The sequence below is a fragment of the Cyprinodon variegatus genome, unplaced genomic scaffold (genome assembly GCF_000732505.1).
Source record: "Cyprinodon variegatus isolate N-32 unplaced genomic scaffold, C_variegatus-1.0 Scaffold384, whole genome shotgun sequence".
Taxonomy (NCBI): domain Eukaryota; kingdom Metazoa; phylum Chordata; class Actinopteri; order Cyprinodontiformes; family Cyprinodontidae; genus Cyprinodon; species Cyprinodon variegatus.
In genome coordinates this window covers 529145-549022 of record NW_015150837.1, presented here as the reverse complement: position 1 = coordinate 549022, position 19878 = coordinate 529145, and the positions used below count along the sequence as shown (strand labels likewise).

Genomic DNA, 19878 nt, shown 5'->3' with positions numbered 1-19878 from the left:
TCTATGTAGAATTCATTCAATATTTTCAGTTTTCATTTATCCAAACAACTGTAGCAGTATTCATTCTTGTCCCAATTATATCATGTGGTAGATTATATAATGTGTGAGAGTAATAAAGAAATCAGAGATCAATTAGGCAAATTCTTATTTCTGTAGATTGTAAATTCCTTGTAAGGATGAGGTCCTTGCAGCCAAAGTACATAATTTTTAGCTTCCACACACCCCCCACACAGCATCTGTGAGGAAAGAAATGTTGCATTGTGCACCTTTGCGACTCCAGGTTAGGTTATGCTTGATGCATTTACAACCCCCGTGGAAAACAGAGCTGTTTACATCTTTTCCTATAGCCTCTCTGTGCCATCCAAAAGCGACAGTAATTTTTCTCTGAACACACCCCCTTAGAGTTAGCCAGAATGTGGGAAAAGTCACACAGAGTATAAATGCTGCTGACTTTGTGATGGGCAGATCATTTTGAATGCAGATTGCACATGGGTCAAGCATACCTGAACCTTAACCCAACCTTTAGAGTGCCAGTAAAAGTATTCATTTAGTTTACTTTTTGTCATGTTGCAACAGCAAATTTAGGGTTATTTAATTTTGAATTTATGTGATTAAAAAAAGTTATTGTAAACTTTAAATTTAAGTAGAGGTTAACTTTCAAGCTGGACAAGGACCTGCTTAAAACATACACTTAGAGTTACAGTGGACTGACATATTGCTGTGTTAGAATAGCATAGTCAAAGTCGAAACCTAATGTTAGATAGAATCTGATTCAGTACCTGACCATATGTTTCCAATCTGTAGAAGAATGGACAAAAATGTATTTTTTGGACCTATCACAAACAACTTGAAGCTACTAAATGTGGATCTATAAAGTATTACAAGTCTGGGACAAGAAATTCAACTGCATGCCAAGCCCCATTGATGTTTGCTATTCTAACATGAGGAAACTTAAGAGTGGCGGCCTAGTAGTAAGGGCCAAGAGCTTGGAATCCTGAGGTTCTGAGTTCAAGTCCCACTCCCACAGACTGCCACACTGGGTCTCTGAGCAAGACCCTCAACCCCTGGGTGCCCCACTATGGCAGCCCACTGCTGAAAGCAGGTCAGGGGTATCTGCCAAGAAGACAGGGTGCAAAAACACACTAAGCAGGTGGAGGACAGAGGGGTAAAGTTATGCTGGCTGGTACAAAGTCATGAACCATGACCCTAACTCTAAAACATTCATCGCTGGAAATTAGTTTTACAATTTTATCCCTATTCAAGCCTTTTATTAGACACACAGGCTACCACAGTGAGTCCACACCTCCAACGAAATCCTGATTCCCAGCATGCACGGTAGGCAGTCAGGTTAATGCACACAACTCACCACACAGTACTTGGTCCAGGTCAGCCTCCTAACTGCAGATAGACTCCAACAGCCACATCTTCACAAGGTAGCCCTGCTCTGTCCGAAACCCATGTACTGGTGTCAGATGTTCCTACCCTAGTGCGTCTAGATAGTTATCTATCTGCAACCTGCAAACAAGAACAGAGTGTGAAACAAAGTTTTAAACATTTATCTTATTTAAAACTCTCTCCTTTCTCCATAGCAGTACAAAAAGAAGAGAGTAAAATATTCCCCTAAAAGTTGCGGATAGTATAAAGAAAAGGCCATAAAAGTAAAATTGTGGAAGCCAAATGCAACAGCAGGAGCAGAAATATAGTGTGTAATAATTGGTAAGTGCATGCACATTTGCACCCCGCTTCCCTCTATAACTCCCGCAGCCTTGGTTCACTGAGTTCACAGTGTTTAGCAGTCTGGAGGGATGGATGCCAGTTTCTCTCTCCCCAAACTCACCCCACTCTACTCAATACAAAACACTGTGATTAATTAGTATGGCTTACGGCTGTAAAGGGTCCAAATAAGTTGTCATCACTAGTCCCTTGGGTGTTTATTGGTGTGATTCAAAACCAATCACACCGCTCCTTCACTTCCTTAGTTCTCACAGGTATGTGCAAACACAGATTTAACACTAAGATTTAGATTATTTGTGAGTAATTCATATCTCTGATTGTAATGAGCTGCTGTTTTGCAGCTCATCCCCTTGATATTCTGATCAGATTCCTTCTGCAGTAAATGTCCCTGTTACTGTCTGAAGGCAGCACTTCAGAAAGCTTGACCCTGTATTCCTCATTTATTTTTACAGTCGTTTTACCCTGATGACTTAGAAGCGAAATAGGAGCTCCTTTGATTTCCCACATGAATAGCCTACAACAGAAACTACACACCACATCACATATAGCCTAACCTCAAGCATGTTGCAGAATCCACATTTGTGTACCTCTGTTTCAAAGAAGACATTGTAATTTATAATCGATTTCTTAGCCCTAATTGCCAAAATGGAAAATGCAAAATCTCCCTTCTGCAGTACACAACCAATTTTATGATTGTCATTGTGCCTACAAACATAAATTGATGTTTTGAGAAACAAATAGGCAGACGGAGAGATCGCTAGTCATCAAGCCCATCATAATAAGTGGCAGTAATTTCAAAGAGATTCATTATTTGGTTGAGCATGCAGCGGTGCATTTGAAGATTACAATGGGCATAGAGAATGCAGGATTCAAAACAAATGCTATGCGTGTTGTTTTGATACACTTTAAATACCCTGGATATGTTTTGTTTGTCTTATTTTGATTTTACTTTGAAATTATGTGATAATCACAGATATTACTAGCCATTCAGGGAAGAGCAAAAAAGGCTAACAGTAAAAAAGTTTAGAGCTTAATTGAAATAGTACACAAGACACAGAGATGATGTTAGGTTATCCTGGGGATCTGCTGTGCATTCACTAAATGTGACTAAAAAGATAAGAACAATAAAATTATATCTTTTATTCAGTAGAAAAATATATCCAGCAAGCATGACCCTATGTGAGAGTCTAACGGCCCACAAAAATGTTTCAACTGTTTTTGGCTAATGTTTATTTTATCATGCGCTACAATTAACAATGACATTTTTTTAGAATAGACTGATAGACTCAGATTAAATTAGATTAGATAACCAACAGAGCAGGGTGACTAGAAACCCACAAACATTAATCTCTGACTATATCTGTGGGGGGAAAAACGAAAAAACAAACTAAAAACTACCAACCATTCCTGGAAAAAAAGGGAAAACTCCTAAATATGTTTTGCTAGCTTGCAAAACTGAACACTCAAGGAAAGGTTAACTGTTATTCCATCTACATATTTATTATTTTTAATGCAGTTAAGTGAGATTTTGCAATGAGCAGGGAAGAGCACTATAAGTGTAGTGACTGTGCTGTTGTCTGCTCTGCCTTCCTTCACATCCTCTAATGCATGGGATAGATAAAATCAGCCTGCAGATACAATTCCAGGCCAGCTGCATTGTTCTCCTTGTAGTTTTTACTTTTACAACCCCTTCATTACAGAAAATGTCTTCTTTCTCTGTGACAGAGCCTTTGCACAGTCCAGAAGCTGTGGTACTGACCTCTCCTTTTCCTTATAAAGCGTCTTCCTTGTACTCTCTGTGTTTCCTCTTTCTCTTTTAGAGCTTTTCCTGTGGAGTTTAACGCAGAACCCTTTTGTTGGCTTGCACTCCCTTTAGGGTTTTCTAAGGTCGGATCAGGTGAAATGAAGTGTTTTTAATGTTTAAAGTAAACAGTATGACTGGTACTTTAGGTACTTAGGTGTGTGTGTCTTAACAAGGGATACATATTTACCCTTGCTACAGGTTGGTCACCCGTTTCTGCAGATTCTTTGTTAGCAACGAAACAGGGTCTTAACTTTGATTATTCTGTTTCTGCTTCTTACCTGAAAATGGCGGAAAGTTAAAGTAATGGCTCCAGTTTTATAGGTTTAAGGAATTACAGTGTTAGTGTTAGCTTTACCTGGGCTGTATTATCACTTCCAATGTGTCAGTGACAGCCTGGTCTGCATCTTTTTGATGATCTGTAAAGCAGGCAATCTGTCTGATAAAAGTCCTCCCCTTTCATTTATCTGAAAGGGGTTTTGTCATTTTTAAGTTATTTTTAATCTTTGACGTCAGGATATTCATACTGGTTTTAGAAATAGAGGTTTTGCTGGTGATTTATCTTTAGTCTTATCTGCAACTCTGTTGCCATCATCTTGTCCATTCTTTTTTGAATGGACCATCTATCATCTTCACTCTAAGTGGCATAACTCCTCAGCAAACCTGTGAAGTTTGCAGTCTGTCAGCATTTTCCAAGCTTAATCCACATAGGGGTTATTTCTCCCACTGTAGAGATGCTTCATAGTTCTAAAAGGATTACTGAGACATTTGATTCCAGTATCAACATCTGCTTTAGCAGGAACAAAAAGCCAAGGAATCTTCAATCTCCTTAGGATCTGCAGGCATTGGGTGAATCTTAACTATGTCATCCAGATATGCTGTGTAACAGAGCCTGTTGCATGTGCACATTTAGCCTAAACATACGGACAGAGAAATCAGAGAGTTTAGCAAAGAAATTTTTAACATCTATGGGTTTTTTTAAACAAATCATCATGTGGTTGACCCTGAATCTGGACACTGGCCTTCATGATCTCATGTCCACAGTTTACTGGATAGAGGTTGTAACCAATGTAGGCCAGACTACAGAAAAGGGACATCATGTCAACACATCCACCCATCCCATGACTTCAGAGCAGGGGCTTGTCAAGTAGGGGTGAGGTTGGTGAGGACCCAAATGCAGAGATGAGTGAAGCAGAGATGAGTTCTTGTAGGTTTACGGAAACATTTAAGCAGACATTCAAAAATAAAAAAAATACAAAGAACCAAAAAATATCAGGGAAAACTCATGTGGGGAGCCAGAGACCAGGAACCAACTACAACAACAAGGAACCGGCGAACAGTCACTCATCATGAGGTGTATAGATATATGGGAGACTGAACAAAGACCAGGCTAATCAGCAGATTGGGAGCAGGTGTGGACAGAGGAGTCTAGAAGGGAGCTAGGGAAAACACAAGAGGGCAACAGAGGGCAAACAAGAAATACTTAAACTCAAATACAATTAAAAAAAATAACTAAAATAACACAAATTGGAAATGAAACCAATAAACTAGAAAACACAGAAAGATATGAGACAAAGCATAACTGAAAACACACGAAAGAAAACTTAAACAGAACCAAAAAGTGCACAGTTATGTCAGGGCTCTGAAGCCGATCACCTGATTAATTCACCCAAACCGCAATCTGGAAACATTTAAACCAGCCTGAAGATAATTAGCTTTACCTTCAAGGGTTGCAATTTAAGGCTGACTAACATGACGCTGTCTGACTTAATATCAATGTGAACCAAATCAGCACTTTTCAAAGCTATAACTCTGATTTTAGACAGATGGAGCGGTGTAAAATCTTTGCTCCTCATAAAGTCAAAGATGCTCATATCCAACATTTCAAAGAACGAACCGAAGTGACCTTTATACATAAAGTCTTTGATGGACTTCAGCAGGTTGTTTTTCTTAGCGTCAAGCAGTCAGATTTTCAGCATTTTTGCTTCTTATTTGCCCTCTCTTATGCATTCATTTCTGTAAAATCTTCAACGGCAATTTTTTTTTTCATGTTCAGCTTGATGGATTTAACCACTTTCCCAAAGCAGCCCTGACCCACGAATCCATCAGTTAGGTATCCAGAGTGTTTACCTGACAGAACCACATACTTCACAAGCATAAGGTTGAGTTTTTCCTCTTCCTCTATGTAACTGAATTGTAATATCTAATTGTTAAATGTCACCAGCAAAATGCAACTCCTAACTCTGATCAGCAGCAAAAAACATTGATATTTGCATTGTCACAGAATGACGATAGTGCACTGTGGTCACGCCCAATCTACGCATCATCAAACATTCGACTCAAAACTTTTTAATTCAAAACAAGAAAAGCAACCTTTGGCTAAACATGTAACATAAATTCCCCTGACCAGCAGGTTTTTACGCTATTTTAACTATATATTTTGTTTTTTGGGTCGTAATAACTGACAAAACACATAATCTTAACTAATGTGTCTTATCTTGCACTTACAGGAAGCTTCATTTTTGAATTAGCATTGTTAATTTAAATGATATTTTAAAAATACTTCATCCCGTTTACAGGCTGTCATTGAAATTATATTGTAATTATAGGCTATGGTTCATGTTTTATCTGTGGTGCATTGCTGCAGGCAATCACCCTATTTTATTGCCAATTAATTCATTTTAAATTTGTTTTTTCTTAATGGTACCAAACTAGACTTATGCTGTCATAATAATACACTAACATTAGAGTGTGTAATTACTAAATGAGATTACTATTTTTTTAACCCCTGCTTTGCTTTATTGATAATACTGAAGCCCTTCAGTAAGAACTTGAAGTAAAGCATTTTTGAGCTTTTAATATTATCAACAATTATTATAATTGTTGATAATATTAAAACTTTACAATTGTTGTTGTAAAGTTTTTCTGGCTCAGAAGTATTTTTCACAACATTTATCCCCCCATCAGAATTCCTATTAATTATTTCTTATCATTCTGTGATTGAAATTTAATTCAACTTAATATAAAATGTTGTTGTCAGTTTAAGTATAAGGTGGTGCTGTCTTGTTCTGCTAACCAGCAAGTATGTCAGACTTAAAATGGATCAAAGGTCAGGTCTACAGGAAATCATATAGCTACAGCAGAGAGTATACCAAAACCTTAGTCTATCTATAGTTAGTTAATAGCAGAAGAAGTGATAAACAGCAGACTCTGTTTTTTTTAACATTAAAGACATAAAATGCTGTCCTACAAATTAGGGCTGAAACGATTAATCGTGATTAATCAATTATTGTAATAATCGTCAACTAGTTTAGTAATTGATTAATCATTCAATTGAGTATACAGACTGTAAACATGCCTTTAGCTGACAGAGCGACCCACTTAGAGCAGTAATTATATCAAAATTGTAAAATATATATACATATTTTGCATTTAAGATTAAAATAAACATTTCCCTCCGTTAATCTGCTCTATCCAGAACTCCTCAAGTAGAAACGTTTTAGTTTCACCTGGTTTAATTTCGTAAACCGTCTTCTTTAAGGAACCTTTTGCTGTCTGATTATTAATTGAAAAATTAATCAACAGATTAATCGATTTGCAAAATAATCGTTTGTTGCAGCCCTACTACAAATAGGTTGGCAACAACTATTAATTTGGAAAAAAAATATGTTGGCTTCGTATTTGGCAGACTCATGTATTGGAATTATGATGTATTTGATATCAATTGCTTCTTCAGGTCAACTATTTCTGAATCACATGGGAATCTTCATAATAACAGAAAAAAGATTTAAAGTGTAAAGAGCTTAAATAAAATAATGTGTGCTTCTCATCTGTTTTTTTCACTCATGCTTCTGCATAGCATACTGCCATCAGGAACGACCAACACAACTGTGACATGTATCAGTGAATCTAAGGTCATATCTTTTTTGCTTTGTATGTCCACATGGTGGCAGTAGACCATTAAACACAAAGCCTGGCTGATTAACATATCTGTCATCTCAAATTATATTGATGTAGATAATAAGTAATTCATGACTGTTGAAAAGTGGTCAACTAAGTGGAGGTTTACATTTCTACTTGATAAAACCCAAATTGTATTATTTTTACTAGACAATACTAAATATAATAATGTAAAATATAATGATAATGTAGACAAAAACTTAAAAGAGTAAAACAGTTTAAGTTTCTATTGTGTTATTTCAAAAAGTCAGATATAATTGTAAAAAGACATAAAACAATATGCAGTGTCTAATTGGAAGAGACTGGGGAGCAGATAGAAAATAATAGAAGTCTATATACACAAAATTGCATTATTATTGATTATTATTGATTATTGGAGAAATCACTACAATTCACATATTTAGAAACATTAAATACTATTCAGTCTCAGGCAATGAGAATTATTACTGGGGCATTTTTAAGAAAATCTACAGCATCTTTATTAATGCGAATGAGAGAGCTACCTAAGAAGGGAATGGTTAGCTTTAAACTGTAATAGGCCTGCTTAAAAGGGCATGAACAAAACCAAACACAAAAGTAGCAAAAATATCACACAATACAAAAAAACTAAGAAAAAGTTTTGGTTGGAACATAAAACTGAGAAATTCAGATACTTTTAAAATCAGCTAAAAAAATATATTTGCAAATCATAAGTCCATGCTTACTTTCAGATCCATTAGTATATCTGGAAATATATGAATAGGAAGGAAATAAAATATTGTTTAGATTTATAAACAGTCCTATAATATGTGAATGAATATTATGGTTATGTAAGAATACATACAATACAATACAAAGAGGCATTAAAGAATATAGTGGATCAGACTGGTGTAGCGTACATTATTCCTGGGTTTGAAGAAAATGTAAGGATTATTATAACTGATAACTAATCAATATTCGCAGGATAAATGGTAGCAATACCAATAGCTCCTTAGTGGAGTGAAGATATTCAGCCAGTAAGATCAATACGGCACTCAGATTCCAGCTCATTATCAATAAGTATGAAAAACAGCTATTCAGAAATCAGACAAGACATCTGAAATAAAACACAACAAACATTGTGTAGAATTAATGTAAAATGTTGAATTGTTAGCTCAGATTTTCATTAGAGGAAATGAAATTGCAGATAAGGTTCCACAAATGCCTACTAGGGACATTTTAATTTATAATAGATATCAAGGTCCCTAAAATTGAAAACAATGGAAAGAAGAAAGGCGGGTGGCTGACATTATTTAAACGGAAGAAATTGGGAACGCTGGATTTAAAAAAATAATAATGATAATAATAGTAAGACACAATAAAGGTAAATGTGACTATTTTGGAGAAGATAAACTATTGACCACATTTTCTTATATTGCCAAAACATTTAGAGTAGCACTCTCTCTCAAATGAAAATCAGATTAAAATCCTTTGGATTATTAAAGGGAGTTAAACACTGGTTGCTCTCTACAGTAGACTTGATCACTTATCTTAAAATGTCTCATTTAACAACCGCTATAGAACTTGACAAGAAGAAGAGGGATTTATCTTGGAAGCTAATAAATAAAAGACTTGAAACAGATGGAAAATAAGGTGAAGGAAAACCTAAATGTTTATTTTACAACGTAACTTCTTGGAACACAAGACGTTTATTAGCAAATGGACAAGAATTTGAAGGATATTTTAAATCATTGGAAAATAAACCAGATATTATTTGTGCTGAAAAGATATTGGCTTAAACCCGAGTTAGATATTGTGATAGCAGGATATGATAGTACTAGAAGACAAAGGCAATAGAAAGTGGAGGAGGATGTGTAATATTTATTTAAAAAGTTGTACAGTATAGATTTTTAACACTAGAAGGTTATCTGTTGAGATTTGGATTATAAAGAAAGTCTTAAAATACTACATTTTTATAATCCTTTTAAAAACTATTTTTAGATGAAATGGAGGAAATGTTTAAAAATATGGGAAGAAAGATAATTTGTTGTGGAGATTTTAATGCATTTAATACTTTGTAGGGTACCGTAATAGGAATGATGCCAATGGAGAATGTGGAAGAAATAATGGAAAGAAAACAAATGTTTTGCCTTATTAATGGAGAAGGGACAATGATAGATATTAGAAATGGATATGAATCAGCGTTAGGTTTAACTTTAGTTTCAGAAAATTTTGTCAGAATTAGTAATTGGAAAGTATTAAAAGAATCATTATCCTATACTCTTTGAAATTTGTTTAGAAATCAGAACAAATGAAAATGAAAGTGTAAGAAAGATGGACATTTGGAAATATTGATTGGGAAAAATATAAAATACTAAGTGATAAAGAAATGCAAAAGGTTAATATAAATTTGGATGTTGATAAGGTTAATTTTTCTGTTTGTGAAGCCATTTTAATCGATGCACGTAAAACAATCCAAAAGAAAAAGAGGAAAATACAAGAAGAAAATAGTACCATGGTGGACAAAGGAATTCAATGTTACAATTAAATCTAGAAATAAAGTTTTTAGATTGTTAAAGAGAAATCATAATTTTATTGAATATAAAAGGTTACAAGTTTTTATTAAAAGAACTGTGAAAACTGCAACAACAAAAAAAGGGTTTATTGGGCAAGCTTTTGTATTTCGGTAGGTAGGGAAACAAATAAATTCTAAAGTTTTGCGAATGATAAAACAAATGAATTGAATTAGAAGTAAATATGGATATCCAGTTCTAAAAGATGTAAATTTTATTGCTGTGACTGAGGGGGAGAAGGCAAACATGTTGGTTAAAACATTTGTTAAAGTTCATAGTTGTAATAATTTGAATACAGAAGGAAAACAGAGAAGAGCTTGTACCATCAAAGAAAATGAGTCTTGGTCTGTTTGTTCCTGTTTTTCTTGGTTATCCATTTGTTGTCCTCTGCTGCCCTCTTGTGTCCTCCCTTGCTCTGTTTCTCTGTCCTGCCTGCACCTGTTGTCAATTTCCTCGTCAGCTCTCTCTTAGTCTCTGTCCCCTTTAAAAGCCCTCCCTCTTCAGTTCCTGTTTGCTGGATCCTCGTCTTACTTCCCGTCTATCATCTGCCTGCCTTGTCTCGTCTCTCCCTGGCTCCTAGTTTTGGTTTACCCCTGATGTCTCCTTGGTTCTGGTACGTTTGTAATTTTCAGTTGGACTCTGATTCCTGCTTCTGGATCTGTGAACCAAAATAAACAGACTTTAATTCACCTCTGCCCACTGGTCTCTGCGTTTGGGTCCTCCATACAAACACCGCTTCATGACAAAATGTTGATTTACTACCGGAAAATGTAAGATGTAATGACTTAATAAATGGTCCTTTTTCTTTATTTGAATTAAATAATGCTTTAAGGAAGTCAAAGGATTTATCTCCAGGAAAAGACAATATTACCGGTACTTATATTATGGTTAATAAGCTTAGTGATGCATATAAAAAGGTTTAATTGGAATTCTATAATACGATATGGGGAAGTGGGATTTTTACCTAGAACATGGAAAGAAGAAATCACAGTCCATCCAGCAAGTTATAGGTCGATTGCTTTAACTTCACATATGAAAAATAATGCAGAGAATGGTAAATGAAAGACTGAGCTATTTTGTTGAGAGGAGGGGATATTTATCAAAATTTCAAAGTGGATTAAGAACTTGGATCCCATTCTATGTTTGGAACATCAAATCAGAAAAGGGCAAGTTAATAAGGAGAGTACGGTGGTTGTTTTCTTTGATATGTAGAAAGCCTATGATATGATGTGGAAAGAGGTTTTTTAATTAAATTGAAAAAATTGAAATTAGTAGGTACATTTTTATTGGATAAAAGATTTTGTTACAAGATAGATTTTGTTATAGAAAACGTAGAAACGTTTTTTGTTGAAAATGGTACACCACAGGGAAGTATAGTGAGTCTTTTGTTTTTTTCTATTATTATTAATGATATGTTTGACAATTTGGAGAGTGGAATGGGGTTTTCTTCAGTCGCTGGTGATGGAGCCATACGGAAGAGGGGAAAAAATGGATTTCATTGTTAAAAAGATACAAGAAGCAATTAATAATATAGAAGATTGGTCTTTTAAGTGGGGAATTAAAATTTCTATAAACAAAACAAAGACATTATTTTTTACGAGAAAGAAAGTATCTGAAATTTTAAAATTGCAAAAATAATATTCATAAATTAGAACGCGTAAAGGAATTTAAGTTTTTGGGTTTATGGTTGAATGAAAAACTTACTTAGAAAATTCATATTCAAAAAATAGTGCATAAGTGTAAGAGAGTTTAAAATGTAATGAGGTGTTTGGTGGGAGTGAGTGGGGTGCTGAGAGAAAAGCACTGAAAGCAATATGTACTGGTTTAAGAAGGTCTGTATTAAATAATGGCAGTATAGCTTTTGGATCAGCCTCAGATACACTACTCAAAAAATTTGATAATATCCAGTATCAAGCATTTGAGGTTATGTACAGGAGCCATCAATAAAACTCTATCATATTGGTGTAATTTAAAGGGCCATAATAGAAATCATCCATGTCAAGAAATTTTAAAACCTAGTTGGGAAAAGGAAAAAAACAATTTACATTGTTTTGGTTTATATAGAAAACATTGTAAAATACTTTTATTTAGCTTGTACAAATATCAGTCAAACAGTTCCTCTTACACCAGTTCATCCGTCTATATTTCCTAATAGTGTTGTTGATTTTACTTTGTTGGAGAAAGGGGAAAAAAGAAAACCTTTTAAATCCAATTCAGTACAAACTTATTTAGACAATAAGTACTATGGATATGTCCACATTCATGCAGATGCTTCAAAAAATACAAATAGCAAAAGTCGGGTGTCATTCGTTGTTCCAGAATTCAGTATTAGAAAATGTTAAAGAATTACTGATGGACTATCAGTTTATGCAGGAGAGACGATGGGAATCATTTTGACTTTAGGATAGATTGAATAAATTTTTACATCTGAGAAGTATATTATGTTCTGATTCAAGTTCATTAAAAAACAATCATTCTATTAGTAGACCAGCCATTTTATTAGAGATTCAATTATTAATTTATAGAATTCAGACAATGTTACTTTTACATGGATACCATCGCATGTAGGAGTAAAAGGAAATGAGCTGGCAGATAAATATGCAAAACAAGCTACAAAAAAATAGTTATATTGATAGATTGGTACCATTCAGTAAAGAAGAAATTAAATCTATTATTAAACATTATTATTATTATTAAGGAAAGATGGCAAAGGTATAGAACTGGAAGGCTTTACAGTATTCAAATAAAAGATTGTGGAATGAGGAGAACAGGAATAAATAGAAAACAGGAAACCATTATATTCAGATTACGTTTTGGTCATACAGTGTTTAATAGTACATTATTTAAAATGGGGAAACATCGAACAGGAAATTGTGATTTTTGTCTTCAAGAAGAGACATTAAAACATGTTTTTTTTGTTCTGTTCTAAATATTCTGTTGAGAGAAGGGAATTAGAATGTCAACTACAAGAAAATAAATTTCAGTTCAATAATTTTGGAAAAAAATTCTACTTCTAAATATTTTTTTTATTTAATGAATTACCTTAAGAAAACGAAATTGATAGAAAGGATATTAAGTTTTTTTGTTATTTTTATGTGGGAAAATGTAAATGTAGCATCCCGAGCCCTACTCCATTCCAATAGATGGCGGTAATGCGCATCAATAAGTTGCTTGCAAACCGCCCAAAAAAAGAAGAAGAAGATCGTAGGGAAGTGATCCCAGTGCTGCAGTACCTTTTTCCAAAATTAGGGGGCGCAATCAGCTCCTGCGGCACTAGCGTGGAGAATCCGCAGGGGGAAGATGGTGGGAGGAAACCGACAAAGAAGAGGAGTGCTTGTCTTTTGAAGGGTGTGTTCCTCATTATGGTTTATAAATCTTGCGAGAAACTTCAAAATTTAGTGCCTTATGCTGAAGGAAGCGAGAAGCTGAGGGAAAAGCAGTTACTAGGAGCGCGGGTATGTACGTTCAGAAGAACTATTACAGAAATTTTAAGTTTGGGTCTGTTGCAATCAGCATAGGTGTCGATAAAGTAAGTCTTTACCGAGTAAATTAAATTGAACAAGCGTGATTTAGACAGTAAATAATTGTAATTAACCAGCTGGTTGAGCTCTTTAGACGTGCTCAGGAACACGTCTCTCTTCTGGGTTTGTTTACTTTTGAAAGCTGCGCAGCCCATTCATGCCTACGCAAATATCAAAGCTTTTATAGCAGACATTTCAATATGTGCAATTAAATCTTAGACTTGGTGTCTGATTGGAGGATTTAATTTTTATCTATTTCAGGATATAAGTGATTTAATGTTTACTGCACTTTGAACCTAAGATGTATTTGGGATTTTAAATCTTGTCATAAATAAATCTAAGTTTTATGGATGTTTGGTTGATTCTGTCCTCTCAGGTGTGTTGAGATGCAGCGCAGCAGCAGCAGCAGCAGTTTGACTAAACAGCTGGGAGAGAGATGGCTGACCTTGTTGAATCGCCTTCAAGAAGATCCCAAGGTAATTCTCAACCTCATTTGAAAAAAACTGCTTCATTCATCTGGGATGTTTACTGTATTTATTTAGACAAAGCTGAGCTTCCAAGTGTGTTGTTTTCTCTCCAACAGTTTGCACAAGTAATGAGCACGAGGATTGGGCAGTACCTCCGCAGCCGGCCTTTCTTAGCCCTGGCACTGCTGCTGTTTAGCGCCATGGCTGCTCTACCAGTTGGGATCTTCCTTTTGTTTGCTATTATTACTATAGTTATGTCAGTGGTTGGATTTGTTTTCTTTGAGGGTACGTTATCAATGTTCCACTCTTATCTGCTTTTGTTTAATTTTCTCTGTGCTTTATACTGATCATGATTTGTCTGTTTAGTGTTTCTTCTGTTCGTTGGCGGAATGACTCTGCTGTCCGTTCTCTCTGGCATCGCCCTCTTCTCTCTGCTGGCTTCGGTCATCGTCACTGGTGTGTTTGTCACTCTTCCTAACCTGCTGAGGCGTCAATACTACTTGACAAAGGTGGAGTACTGTGTCGTCAATGTCTTTACATGTCTTACCTCAACCTAAATTTTTTCTTTATTTTATTGAGAATGTGAAGAGAGGCCATTGTTGAGAGAAAACTGTAAGTAAATCTGCAGGTCGACTGTGTAGAAAACTCAGAAATCACATGAAGTAAGGTGTTTTGGTCAGATTAGGGGACCTTTTCACCCCAAATGTACCATCTCCATGATGAAACATGTTCTAGGCAGCATCATGCTGTGGGGAGATGGCCAAATGTAAGAAAACCTGTTAGAATTAGCAAATGGATTTAAGCCATGGAATGGAATGGCTAAGTTGTGGAGCCCCGAATTGAAATGAAAGCTAAACGTTATATATATGCTTTAATTTATTTTAGCATGGTATAAAGAATTCAATAAAATATGAAAAAACTTTTGTGGTTTCATTGTGATAAAACGTAAATATTTAATTGAGGAGTTCATTCACCATAACACACATTTAAATTGAGTGTGATCCTTTGTCTACCTTTCTCCTTTTAAACAGAGGAACGAGAATGAAGAAGAAACTCAAGAAATGAAGCAGAAGTAGTGATGTTTTTATTCTCTCTGATGGGACGTCTGAGGCCGCTCTTCTGCACGTGCTCAGGGTGTGGGGATCTGAGCTGCTGAGCACAAAAACTCTTCCAAGGTCACATTTTTTGAACACCAAGTGTCCTTTTTTTAACAAGAGGAATGTGAAGTTTTATCTGTGAAATATTTGAGTTTTTTAACTCATTTTTTTACTCCTCACCTCTCCAACTTTGTGCAAATGATCTCTGTTACACAGGTCAAATGTTGATCATGTTGTACAATAGCAATGCAGCTACACAAACACTTTCTGTAAACCTATTTCAGTCCAATTTTAGCCTGAAAAAATATATATTTATAAAGCTTGTATCCACAGTATATTTATCCGTCCTCATTGTTACTTTGTCTCTCTTTCTAAGGCTACAAAGCTGTCCTTTATGATTGTTTTAATCATTTCTAGAAGACTTATTATCATTTCCATGTGTGGTTTTGCGCAAATCACAATAATGCAAAAAAACTGTTTTCTAAGCTTAATAGTGTTTTTTTCTGTTAACAATCTTGATCAGAAGATATAGGGGAGGCAATCCAAAATTAATTAATACTGTACCAACCAAAGAGCTTGGGTTTCTTACTGTATAATTTTTACTTGAAAAGTAGCCAATCTGCTTAAACCACCTGTAGAACTTTGTCTTGCTGTGTTTGGTATCAAGCTGTTTAATTGATGTTATCGTTATCCTAGAGGTCTGCAGAAAATTGCTGTCTTTCAATTGTCTTTCCTAATAAAGTTATTGTTTATACATTACCTATATATGTCCCTGGTTAAATCATATGCTGAACATTTAAAACTTTTTTTTGTTACCCAGTTTCAAGCTTATTTAACACTAGTTAAATTCTATGTTCAGTATATAGATATTATAACTTTATTGTTAAGGATTTCAAACTAAACTGTTTTTTTTATGTGTTTGTTCTTATACTTTGTGATGTTTTTGCATTACAGTTTTGTACATTTTGTACATGGTGCAATAAATTCTGTACAAATTTATCATGTCCCTGGTTTTCAGTGTAGTTCAAAAATACTTTATTAAAAGGTTTCCTATATACTGAAAAATCTTTGTTTTAATGTCTTTATTTACAGTTTTTTACAGATTTACTTAAACACCTTGAACTTTACCAATTCAACCATAGGTTAAATAATTTTGAGCTGATTTAATTCGATAGGCAAACATATGAAAGCAAAAATGAGATACATGGTTTTAATGACAAAAACTTAAAACTAATACCCCTAAAAAAAATCAGTGTAACGATTCACTTCTTTTTTTTGTCTGCCCATTGTTGTGATACTATACCATGCAATCCTACTACATTCATTTCAGTTTTACCACTGTCCTATGCTATGCACTGCGACCAAATAATTTTTTTTGTATGTTTATTTCAACTCATGAATATTTGTAGATTTTAAAACCACATGCAGACACACAAACTTTTCCTGGTAGTTCTCACTGCCTGACATGTAAAGTTAACACAGCCCCTCAGATTATAGCTCCATTCACTTTGTGAAAAATGTTTTTTAGAAGGTAATACATTTTTACTGGCTTTGTAAACTGGCTTTGCAGAATAAAAATCAACCAGATCAAGAAATTTACCTCTTAGAATGCAAAGATAGATTGTTGGTGTGATCTAAAAAACGTACTTTATGTATAACCCTTACAGCGTGTTTTTGAAGTATAATGAGGAGTTGTATTGAACTTTTGTAGTAGTTTGCCTCAAATTTCTATACAGTAAATTAAGTAAGGTAACACTAATGAGCAATACAATAAATGCAGTCTTAACAATATTTAACTTTATTAATGACCAAGACACTTTAAGAGATTTTATGTGTCTGATGTGAGCTTTCCAGTTAATCTTCTTGTCAATAGTTATGCCTAAGAACTTAATTTCTCACCCCAACTCTATCAGAACACCATCAATATTCGTTACTTGGTTTAATTCTTCATAATGTTCTCCACAAAATTGTATTTTAGTGTTATCTAAATGAAGGGATAATGTCCATATTTTAATTTAAGTATTTAATTATTGATATTTTGTATCAAATCACTGAGACAAGAAATCACTAGAAAAGAAAAAATTTGTTTGATCTGCAAGAAGGATTATCTTTAGTAACTTGGATACATTAAATATGTCATTAATGCATAAATTAATAAGCTTTGGGCCCAATATAGATCCCTGCGGGACCCCACAGCTAATGCCCAGACATCTGATTCAAATGTAGCCATCTTGTCTCTCTTATCTGTTGTCTCTCTGCTAAATAGCTTTATATCCAACTTAAGGCCATTCCCTTAATCCCATATCTTTCCAATTATTTGAGTAAAATTTAATGATTGAGACTATCAAAGGCTTTTTTTTTTCAAGTCAATGAATATTTGTGTCTAGACTATTTATAATTTCTTCTACTGCATCAGTTATTGCCATGGATGTTCACTTGCTGACCTGAAACTGTACTGACTTTCAATATCATATCATGTTTCCCTTTAAATGTATCTAATCTATTGTTAAAAAGTTTTTCTGAAATTTTGACGGGCCTGTAATTAGTGAAGATGTGTTTGTTTCCATACTTATACAGTAATATTAATTTAGCTATTTCCATATTTTTTGGATAGATTCCTGTTTCAAATGATAGATTAAAAATATAAGAGTTTGGAGATACTACTGATAATTATTTTTATTAATATCATATCAATATCAAAACAAGCAGCAGATAGTTCATTTTTCTGATTCAGTAACTCCTGACAAAAACATTATCAGGAGAGATTTATTTCTATTTGTAAACCTTCTATTTTTTTCTCAGCACACTTGGGGTATTTCTCTGCCAATTCTGGTCTGACGTTCACAAAAGATTATTTAAACTATTAACAATTTAATTAATCTTATAGTTATAACTATTATCATTATCAATAAAGCAATCTGGATTTTATGTGTTTTTTCTTTAATAATATTATTTATTATACCCTAAACGTTTTTTCTATTATTCTTATTCATTTGTAATAAACTGAAAATGTTCAGATTCAGATTACACTGTAAAAACAGGCAGATGGTCAGTTATATCACTAGACTACTAATGTTTATAGATTCTGTGTTATTTGTAAAAATATTGTCTAGCAACACAGCACTCCATTTCTAACATGCTTTATCCCAAGTGGGGTTGTGAGGAGTGCTGGTGGTTATCTCCAGCGGTCACGACCCTAGACAGGTCGCCAGTTCATCACAGGGCAACACAGAGACAAACAGGATAAACCACCATTTATGCACACACTCACACCTAAGGAAATTTTTAGAGAAGCCAATCAACCCAACAGTCATGTTTTTGGACTGCGGGAGGAAGCTGGAGTACCCGGAGAGAACCCACATATGCTCAGGGAGAACATACAAACTCCATGCAGAAAGACCCTGGGCCGGGAATCAAATCCGCAACTCTCTTGCTGCAAGACAGCAGTCCTATCCATTGCACCACTGAGCAGTGGGTAGCATTTAGTTTTCGTCTTGGTTTTGTTATAGTTGAATATAAACCTAAAGCATTAATTTTATTGATAAAGTTGTCTTTTGTTTAATGCTTATTTATATTTAACAGTTCTATGTCATAATCTATGCTTTAAAATATTTTTTTATTACTTATTACAGGAACTTTCTTTCCATCAAATATAAATCACCTCTAGACTCTAGGTCCTATATAAGCAACTTATAATAGCAGTTTTTCTTGTTTTCTCTATAAATTCTAAATGTTACACATTCTATTACACCATGTACTGTTAATGTCATACTTTCACTTACTTTAACTTTAAGATTCTTTTGGACATATACAGTAACATATGTTAATTGAAACATTGTGAACAAAATGCTTTTATCACCAAAATAAGTTATTGAAATCTTAAGTGCAAATTTGTTTTTAACACCAATTCACCTTTTTATGATATATTACAGAGAGAATATATGTTCCAATGAAATTCTTTGAAATCAACATATAACCAAATGATCAGTGATTTTTCAACCTTTAGCGCAGCCGGCCTCTGGGCTTTCCTCCCTCCATTTGTGAGAAGCATCCTATTTTCTGTTAAAGTCAGCTGACTGATTCAGTGATTTATGAAACATTACCACTCTGTGTTCTCAGCTCTTTTGGTTTTGCTCCCTGCAAAATGTTTTACGTCATTATCCAGTAAAAGGACAGTAACAGTAATTTCCCAGGCCAGTTGGAGCCACGTCAATGCTTTGGTTTATCTAAATGCTTTTCTCTTTCTCTGTGCCAGCTATTCCAGGGATTTGTTGCACCCATTTTGAAGTTAATGCTAAACAGTAACACACTGTGAAATCATTTACAGTTTGAGGCAAATAATAAATCTTTAATTTTCTCCAAAATATTTCAAAATTTTCTACATGGACAACACAATTTTTAATGCTTTTTAAACATGCTTATTATACACACAATGTTTTCAAGCCTTTATTTCTGTTAGGTGTCAATTTACATCTTATAAAAAAAAAACAAAAAAAGAAACAAACCGATTTATTAACCCTTTAAAGCCTGAACCATGAAATAATTGACAGAAAATTCAAATTTTCCAAAATTGGAATTGTCATTGAACTTTCTGACAAATGAAAAAACAAGATACATTTTTTATACGTTAAATTACATCCTTTATTTGCCTACATTTTGATATATTGCTCATTTCTATAGAATCTTTTATATGTTTTCTCTTCACTACATGTATCTGATTGTGAGGGTTTCAAGAACAAAAACATCACACTGATGATACAGACGATT

General features: G+C 34.3%; 1 protein-coding gene across 2 annotated transcripts; it reads left to right on the top strand.

The window, feature by feature from the left end:
* The first annotated feature begins 13247 nt into the window (after positions 1–13247).
* Positions 13248–16113, top strand: tmem159 (transmembrane protein 159). Of its 2 annotated transcripts, none has more exons than XM_015387052.1 (5): positions 13248–13374; positions 13924–14023; positions 14131–14299; positions 14381–14523; positions 15046–16113. In XM_015387052.1, the coding sequence occupies exons 2-5, from the start codon at positions 13934–13936 to the stop codon at positions 15088–15090; spliced, it is 447 nt and encodes a 148-aa protein (XP_015242538.1). In that variant the 5' UTR covers positions 13248–13374; positions 13924–13933; the 3' UTR covers positions 15091–16113. The 2 variants fall into 2 exon arrangements, with proteins under 2 accessions (XP_015242538.1, XP_015242537.1); XM_015387051.1 differs by having other exon boundaries at positions 13296–13481; positions 15046–16111.
* The last annotated feature ends 3765 nt before the right edge of the window (positions 16114–19878 follow it).